The sequence below is a fragment of the Poecilia latipinna genome, unplaced genomic scaffold, assembly GCF_001443285.1.
Source record: "Poecilia latipinna isolate Pla-1442-1.1 unplaced genomic scaffold, P_latipinna-1.0 Scaffold362, whole genome shotgun sequence".
NCBI lineage: Eukaryota > Metazoa > Chordata > Actinopteri > Cyprinodontiformes > Poeciliidae > Poecilia > Poecilia latipinna.
In genome coordinates this window covers 170,109-179,827 of record NW_015112978.1, presented here as the reverse complement: position 1 = coordinate 179,827, position 9,719 = coordinate 170,109, and the positions used below count along the sequence as shown (strand labels likewise).

Sequence of the window (9,719 nt, the reverse complement as noted above, 5' to 3'; positions counted from 1 at the left end):
AATCAGTGTCAAAAGGTCTTGAAACAATATTATCGTTTATCGCAATAATTTTTTAGACAATCGCACAGCAAAATGTGTTATCTTGACAGGCCTAGTGACGACTAAGATGTTAAACTCAAACTGAGATGTGTTAAAAACAATTTGCTTTTCTTCACATCTAACCAGGCCTGGAAAATTATAAACACAAAAGCTGATACTTTTCCACACTTTTCAACTGGAAACCTGTTGGTACTGTGAGTCTTTTTAACAAATACTTCTTTTTCACGTTAGTTGGCACAGATTTGCAGGTGGAGAGTGGTTCCTATTTGACTTACCAACCGTATAAATACTGGCATCAGTCAGCTTATTAATGGTGGCCTCTTGGTAAACGCCGTCCTGATTCTTCACTTCAACAACAGCACCCACCTGTTCCACAGACACACAGCTGTTATTACTGTGCTCCAAATCATAATTATTACCTGATCATAAATCTAATGGCATGTTATTTGTACATAGTGAGACAATAACACAGAAAGGAATAGAAACTAAAGTGACTGAGATCAAATTAAAATGCTAATGTTCACAGTCTGCGGATTTTTAAAAGGGGGTAGGGTGTTTAGGAGAAGTGAAGGAGTAAATCTACGATAAAATGGGTTTAATAATAAACATTGAAGACAAAAAAAGAAAAATAAATCACTAGTTTTGCTCATATTTCAAGCTTCACCTTCAGAGGTCCTTTGATGTTTTCATCGTGGACCTCAGCTGTAGACAGATCAGGCTTAAAGGTCACCTGGGGGAAGCAGGAGGCAAAAAGAGAATTAGTAATGAGAATAATTACCTGGCCAGGTTATTTTACAATCTGTGAATGAAGTGTAGGCGTCTGCTTTGTGAAGGGGAATATTAGGGGAACACTGACCAGAACCACCCCCCTCCTAAACCCATTCCTCCCTCCTTAGGTCTGTCCACTGCCCTAAATGAGCCACAGTGGTAATACCACTCTCTAAGTGAGCTAGCGGAGTCGCTGTGCGGCAGAAAAGAAAAGGCCGGCGACACTGACTTGCTAAGATAAAAACTAAAAAATTAGTTTTTATCTTAATTTCTACTGTTATCACAATAATACTGCAAAAATATTGCAATGAAATTTGATGCACAGCCCTAACTGTAATTGCAACAGAGCTAAATATTAAAAAGTTTAACTATTACAAGGCCCTATGTCTACACTGACTTATTTTATGTGTGGAATGTGTTAACAGTAGCCAGAAACAAAGGCTGCTGTGGAAAAATCACCTGTACATGTGATTTTTCCAAGAAGATCTTAAAAATACATTTTTCTGACAATGTGCACATAAAATGACAAAATTATTTTGACGGTCTAATTAAATTAACTTTTATAAAAATCCAACTCAATTTAGAATCAATGGCACGTGCGAGGCAGTGAACAAAATGTTAAATAGCCGCCATCAGGCAGAACTCCAGCAGGTAACAGCTTCAGGCAATGACATGGAGTCAGTTTCAAATAAACCAGCAGCACACAAAAAAGCGATCAAAATTTCACTGTGAAGGCAGAATCAAGGCAAAGAAATATGTACTAAATTGTAAGGTCAAGAAAAAATAAGACAGGAAAAGAAATGTAACAAAAGCTTACTGAGGGAGTAGTTCCAAGAAAATGACATTTTAAAAATAAAGAAATTCCTTTTTTAACAGGGAGCCGTGGGATGCTTTTCACTCTAAAGGCAAAGAGAAGGAGCTGTGGTCCAAAGCCGCAGCTAGACAACATCAATAACACCTCACCACACTGACAAATCTAACAGTATGGTGGTTGATGCAGAGGGAGCTGAGCAGCCACTTAAACCCCATAAAAACATAGCATTAGTTCAGAAAGCATATCGCATGAAAAACATTCATTCCTGCCTCGCTTTTATCACAGCCCAAACTTACTCCAGGTGTTTTCCTTGTTCCCTGATTTCCATGATTTTCTTTTGTATCCTGTAATTTGATGCAACAGGTAGTCTATATCAATATTAGTGAATTGGTCATTTTTTAAGAAGCAGCCACTGATTTTGTCTGGATGAATCATCACACGGAGGAGAGACTCATATAGCACAACATAAAGGTTTAATACATATACTAATGCCTTCATTTAATGCTTCTTCTTGATGAAATTAGAGTTCCCAGTCCTTAAGACAGAGAGAGAAAGCTTTATAACATGGCAATTTTTCAACAGAAATTAAATTTTCATGCTATAATAAACATTCTGAGAAAGTTACTATGATTTTCTGAATGTTTTAATTTATAGTTTTTAAAGAGTATCTGGCTTGGCAGGTCAGGCTCAGGATCAGGAAGCTTTATTTGCCCTTCACACATGTATTGATGGTTCAAGCACATGCAAATTTTTGTGCAGCACCCAAAGGCCGAAATAATCATAAAATAATTTTTAATCGATGGTTAGAGATATAAAAAAGGGTCAACTCAGAAGAGTTGAATAGGCCACTCCCACCAGAGCCGCCAATCAGTTTGTTCATATTGGATCGTACAGATTAGCATGACAGAAATGCCATAAGATAATATAATTTCATAATTACAATAAGAATATTTTGATATTTTGTTGTTGATTGTTTCAAATGTATTATTTAAAAATGGGTTATCACATATAGATTAACAATTACATGTAAACAGCCAAGTGGCTAATTTCCATCTTTACTTCAAAAAAGTAGAAAAGGGCATAATTAAGCAGTTGTTTGCAATTTGTAGTCTATAATGGTTCCATATTTTTGACATCAAGTTGAATAGTGTAATAGCATAATAGAGCTAAAAATATACTGCTCAAAAAATAAGGGGAACACTCAAATAACACATCCTAGATCTGAATGAATGAAATATTCTCATTGAATACTTTGTTCTGTACAAAGTTGAATGTGCTGACAACAAAATCACACAAAAATCATCAATGGAAATCAAATTTATTAACCAATGGAGGCCTGGATTTGGAGCCACCCACAAAATTAAAGCGAAATTTTCCCTTTATTTTTTTGAGTAGTATAGTTTTATACAGCCAAGTTTTAAGCTAAACAGGCTAATTGTGCGACAAGAAAAATTAGATCTGGTCCTACGCCACTGTAGCAAACAAATCTAATGCGTGATTATTGCATGCTAAACAGATTCATGTGTTTTTTGTTTGGCCCACTGTTCATTGTAATCTAAGACTGCAGTAGTATTTAGATAAAAATTGCTATTCAATGTACTTCTACAGTTCGGGGGGAAAAAAAGAAATAAAGAAAAAAAATCTAGACACGTCCCTGCTCACGTCAGGTAACAGGCAGGATACAATAAAACAAAAAAAAAAACCAGAAAGTAAAGAAATAGTAGCCTGAAGGCAGGAAAGATGAAAAGCAAATGACACTGTTGACAACAAGGACCTAAACGGTTCCGTTAACTGGCGGTATTTTGGCTACTTAAAGTCGGACAAAACAACATGTAGCACGAATGTTGGGAAGAAGTCAGGGAATAACACCAATCTGTTTAACCACCTGAACCAGTGACACCTGCTGGAACACGCAGAATGTAAAACTTCACAATCCCAGATGGGAACAAGTGTTAAACCCCCTGAGAAAACATGGACTGTGCAGAGCAATATCTGATCCAGCACAGACTGACAGCACTGAGGCAGAACTCCCCTAACTGGAATTTGATTTTTTTTTTTTTCAGAGCAAAGACAATGTCTATTTTATATAAGTTTTGTTGCTGAAGTTTACACTGAGGATATAAACTGAAATTGTATTTATTTTGAATTCATTGTTTTTTTTTTCATGGCTTATTCTTTAAAAAAAATAAATAAATAAAAAAAATTCTATATTTAAAAGGAGCTACAGAAAAGAGTTTGAGAATTTATATTCCAATCCCTATTTTATTTATTTGACTTCAGTTAAAAAAAAAGTGTCCATTTTTGTTAAGTTTTTCTGTAACACTTGAAGATTTTAGCTTTTAATATAATTAGGCCTGTCACAATGACAAATTTTTCTGGACGATAAATTGTTCCAGACGTTATTGCGATAAATGATAATATTGTTGTTTTGAGACAATTTTTTAAATAATGTAATTGTAATGACAAAATAAAAAACACATTATCAAAGATCAGTAAACTTTAAACTAACAGTGGAACTGGAAGACATTTTGAAAATATCCAAAATAAATAAACATCGACAAATTTTGAAATCTTTGTAAACAAAATGCCCCTTCAATAAAAGGGCTAGTTGAGACCAAACTGAAGACCTTCATGATCCAGTTTTTGGTAGAAAGAGAGAAAATCAGGTCAATGAAAATTATTGAGTTTATTTTAAATTATCAAGCGATTAATTGATTTATTGATCATTGTGACAGGCCTAAATATACCTCATATTTTTCAATGGAAACTGCATAATATTCAATGACATGTTCAACTTTTAAAAATAAAACTTTCATATAAAAAATAACCTGATCTGTTATAATCTAACAGTATCATGGAACATTAAACAAAATTAGTGATTTGTTTTATATCATGATATATATGAATACCAATATTAAACATTTTATTGTGATTTTTTTTTTCCACATTGCCCTGCTCTACATTCAAACCTCAATAACTGTAATTAAAACGTAAATAAAAATCTTTCACAAAATCAGTAAAAACTAAATTCATGAATATACAACATGTCTCTACACAATTGTCAGTATTTGTTGGACTGGTTCTCACGCATAATAGATCTCTGAGGCATTAATTGCCTTCTTACAGGTCCTCTAGCACAGATTGCACTATACAGAGCGAGACTCATTCACATCATTTCACCTTGTCTCGTAAAACAACAGTTACGCTGTAGTTACTGACTTAGCTGAACAAGCAGACAAAAATTAATGAAGCACAGTCAGTAAATAAGGTGAAGAAGACTCCATTACAGTAGAATATTCACAGTAAAGCCAACCACCGAATAATAGTCATGTTTCAACATTTGCGCAACAAAGCTCATGCTCTCATTAGAGCTTCCCCAAAACAAACCTGACACTGAGCCAATTAGTATGGTAATGAATTTACTAGCCGAGGCTGCACTGCTTGCTTCTTCTTAGCCAACATCATCTACACTAAGAAAATCTTGCGGTCTGCTTCGTCACGGGTGTTTGATCCTGTGAATGGGAGCGAAACAGCAAGTCATTGATGATTTAAGTCGGTGAGGCAGAGAAGCAGGATGTCGTCGCTCCTTTGTTTCTACAGGGGGAACCACAGTGAACCGACTCGGTGAAAGAGCCAGCAGCCAATCTTTGTTCCTCCCACACACTCCGGCGTAACGAAAGATGGGTCTCTATTGCATTATCCAGATGCTCCTGCCCCACTGGGAAACCAGAGACAGTACTATTTGTATCATGAAATGCCTTCATAGGAAAGATGTAAAATCGAAGGAAGGGGATTGGAAGGCGGCAGCTGTTCTGTTTACCACAAAGTGCACAGAAGCTGCGGATAAGAGGGGAACCGGAGGTAGTGAGTGGGCACTGATCGCAGCTGGGATCCTGATCACTCTTTCAGCCACATACAAGCAGTACAAACAACACGAACCAGGTGGTGGAGCTCCTGCAAGCAACACAGCTGGACTTCTTCCAATGAAGTAATTAAAATGTGCATCTAATCATAAGAGTATAAATGTGGCAGACTCTAATACCACTTGCACAGTCTAATCATCTCAACAAGCCGATCTTTAAAGGAGGGCTTTGAATGTGTCCAACTCGCCATCGGCTTTAGATCTACAGAGCTGTTTTATCTCCACTGTAGCCACTCCAAACAAAGACTTGCACTTCCAAGCCAACAGCAGCCGAGACAGACAATTAATTTTTAATTTCGCCACATGAGCATTCTGAATCACGACTTACCTTGGCCTTGACAAGCCTCTTGGCGGTCTTAATCTTGGCTTCGCAGAAAGCCCCTCTGTACTTTGCGCTCACATCCGTCCCTACCGTCAGGTAGGGGGGCTCCTCTAGAGTCTGTGGAAATTAAAGCAAACTCGGTTAATCGATATGTAGCTTACTGGCACAAGTGCATTCTCCGAGCCAAGGCTGGTGTTTTACGCAGCGTAGGCCGGCATTGTGAAAAACCCACCAAGCTCAGGGTTTCATCCATGGAAAACACATACCATCTGCTGTGGGTATTGGAAAACAAGCCTCTGAGGAAGCAAACAAAAAATGCCACTTCACTGTGGCTTTCATTATTACAAAGACGAAGCTACTCCAAACACGCAACACCATTTTGTGTCGTTATTGGATGTTTATCAAGCCTTTCCCCCCCCTCCACTCAGATGCAGATTTGGAGAGAGCAGGGTGTGTGTGAATAGAGGAAGGGAATGTTTCTCATTTAGAAAATGTGGTGAGAGATTTATTAGGAGTGTTTCAACAAAATAAATGAGATAAAAGCACCAATAACAATGGTATTAGGCAGGGATCTTCATAAAAAGTTTGAAAAAAATGCCCACAATGTCGATTATATGATTTCTGCAGCTTAAACTCCTTTTAATGAGATTCTTAAGAAAGTAAAGTTTCCTCCTCTGGTGAGCTCCTCCCCCACTTGTTGCTGCCGGTCGTGAAAAACACAGACAGTCACGGCATGGAAAGGAAAGGAGTGCCACATATCGTCCTTGAAAACAAAAAAAACTAGGGGTGCACTGATCGATCAGCCCCAATTTCCTTAATTTTAGGTGAAATGCAATCTTGCCAATGCTTGCGTGTGAAACCAATCTTATTTACATTTAAATAGCTACAAAGCTGCTGCGTGTCAGTATTTTCTTTGTGCACGACAAGGAAACTAAAACTCTGAACACTTTATTGGTGGATTAACTTGTTTTGTTAGTTTTCCTCAACCAACCTCAAAACTTTGTGAAAGTAATGCAGTGCACTTTTGGGGCAAGAGGCTCAAAACAGGTCTGTAGTCTAACCTGTTGTGCAACTTTTGCTTGTTTTCAAAATGTGAAAAGTGAAAGATTAGGGGAACTTTTTTTCAGTTTAGTTTATTAAATTTAGTAGTTTGGACAGCAATGCTCCAAACCTTTTATTTACACTTGAGAACATTACCTCATGTGCAGCTAAAACATGTTTGTATTGTTTCACAAGTATTGTTCAGTGTTTTCCAATAAAATAAGATTGGAACACTGAAGGTAAATTGTATAACACCTGAATGTCAGTTACAAGAAATAAATCGATATTAGTATTGGCATGTCAGTTTTTTTGTAGACCAGAGTGGCTAGAAAACTGCTATTGATAAACGGTGTTTTTTATTTAATTTTTTTTTTTTTTTTACAATTTTTATACTTCTGAATTTATTTAGCAAAAAAGATTAATCTAAAAACAGTACAATGCAAACAATTTGTGAAAGTTACAGTTTTTGTAAAGCTCTTGTTTGCACGTGTTTCTTAAAGAAATAATAAAACTAAGAATATGAACTTAAAATTTATAACATCAGTATTACTTTGTCTAGAATAACCTGCTTAAATTACTGATTACTATTAATGCTTGGGATCCGATGAGTTTCCTCTCCCCCAACTGAATCCTTCAGTCATCACATGGAAAGTAAAAGAGCGCCACCTATAGGAGCTTTAGATATAAATTTCACGTATTAGCAAATTAGTTTTCCCCCCACATTCTCCATGTTTCCAGTTTTACCTTCCCGACTTCCATGTTTTACAAAGCAGAGACACAGTTTCACCTAAAAAAATATCTAAACGTATGATTTCTACATAAAATTGTGTTGTATCTAAATCAAATATTTTCTTTTGTAAAGAAGTTTGATTATAAAAAAATAGCACTTCTGTTCCAAAGGAAATTAACGGTTTTCATAGCAAGTTTAATCAGTGTTACACAGTCAACAATAGTTTAATTGGATTCAACCTAACTCACCCTCAAATAATCACTCATCTATTGTTGGAATGCTTTGCTTTGATTTTGTTTGATTACGCCCAAAATTGATCCTCCCCTGAGTTTCTGGAGTCTTTCTTCCTCTAACTCAGATTTAAATGGTTTTATACAAAGTTCCCATAAGATTGTAACAACTCATCACATAGATACACACTTTTGTCAAAAAAAACAAACAAACATGAGGTGTAACTCGGCTTAGTCAATATACAGAGTTGCACATAAAATGGGTGTTGGACCCATTTTCTCCCTGTAGCTTACTACAGGGAGAAACACACCAGTGATTTTTCAGTGTTGTTCTGTGTTCAAGCATCACTACTAATGAAGGAATTACCCTTGGCTAAAGTCCAATGAACAGCTTCATCTTAACCGTGACCCTTTCCGTTTGTGTTACTGCCAAGGAATGATGTGTGTGACACAGTTGCTCCAGTGTGCTTTAGCTGTAATTCCATTAAAAACACACTCATAAGCACAGTCATAAAAATGTGTAAAGCAGCAGACTCCAGTCTCTACCCAAGCACATACAGTTAAGCCGAAAATTACGGAAAAATAAATGATTTCCATTCAATCAGCAAATCTGTTTCTGATCGGAAATGGAACAGGAACCTCTTTTGAGATAATAAAATGATGTGTAATGAGATCAGAGTTTTGAAAAAAATTGTGTTATTTATGTTAAGAAAAAAAAAAGTTACTTCAAAAACTACAAAGCTTTTTTGCATTACAGCAACCCAACCTTTCCTGATCAGTTTTTTTTCCCCACAGGTATTTTGTCTCCTGGCCATCATCCTAATCTTTAGCTGCCCCCATAAATTTAAGTTGGGACACTTCAAAATGCTAAAATTACTTTTAAACGGAACAAAAAGGCTGGCAAAATAAAAAGGATAACTTTAACTTGAATCATCCACAGGTATGTGTTATTTTGAGCTTGCCTGTAAACGGACTGACTGGATGTTCTTGTGTAATTTAATACAGAGCAGAGGAGAAAGATTGGAGCATAATCTGCGCCATTAAAACCTAAAAAGTTTCAAGAAAAGTTTTAGATTTATTTCTGAAAAAGAAAAACTGGAAACAAATGGCAAAACAACATTATCATAACATTAACAATAGATAAGCTTTAATTTGCAGCTGTACAAGTTTAGATTTTTTTTTTTTGTTAAAAGATTATCAATTTATAATGTTGGATTACTGGTCCAATATTATATCAAAGGACAATCAAATACATTTATTTTATGGTTAGAAAAGTTAATATGTGATTAAATCAATCAATCAAATTTTATTTGTATATCACATTTCAGCAGCAACACATTTCAAAGTGCTTCACATAATTAAAATAAAAACAGCATGTGACATTGAATAAACAGTGAGAAAGAGACATTTTGAAAAAGATTAAAAAAGATAAAAACATTAAAACCAGCACCCCTTTTAGGACTTCAGTTAAACGTCGTTTAACTGGGGCTCTAACCCTCTGGGACTTTAGTCAAAAACACCGCTTGACAAGGACTCCAACCTCTAGGTTTTTAGTTGAAACGCCGTCAACTGGGACTCTAAACCCTGAAGGACTTTAGATAAACGTCATTTAACAAGGATTCTCACACCCCTAGATATAGATTCGTTGAACTGGGACGTTTTCCGGGGGGCTTTACATAGACAGTGTGAAAGAGAAATAAAAAGAAGTTAATAACTAGATGAAAAGTAAAGATAAAAACATTAAAAACATCAAAGACATCAAAATCTCTAATCCTAATTTAGCCATAAGCAACTCTAAACAGGTGGGTTAAAGTTAAGATTTAAAGGCACTCAGTGTTTCAGCTGTTTTACAG

The 9,719-nt window shown here is 35.9% G+C and overlaps 1 protein-coding gene across 6 annotated transcripts in view; it reads right to left on the bottom strand.

The window, feature by feature from the left end:
* arid4b (AT-rich interaction domain 4B) overlaps positions 1-9,719 on the bottom strand; it is a 60,801-nt gene that overhangs the window by 28,967 nt on the left and 22,115 nt on the right. For all 6 annotated transcript variants that reach the window (XM_015036245.1, XM_015036249.1, XM_015036250.1 and 3 more), the window contains exons 3-5: positions 5,872-5,982; positions 704-769; positions 315-405 (exon numbers count right to left, since the gene is read on the bottom strand). In XM_015036245.1, the coding sequence (XP_014891731.1) occupies positions 315-405; positions 704-769; positions 5,872-5,982 (268 nt within the window). The remainder of the gene's footprint in view (positions 1-314; positions 406-703; positions 770-5,871; positions 5,983-9,719) is intronic.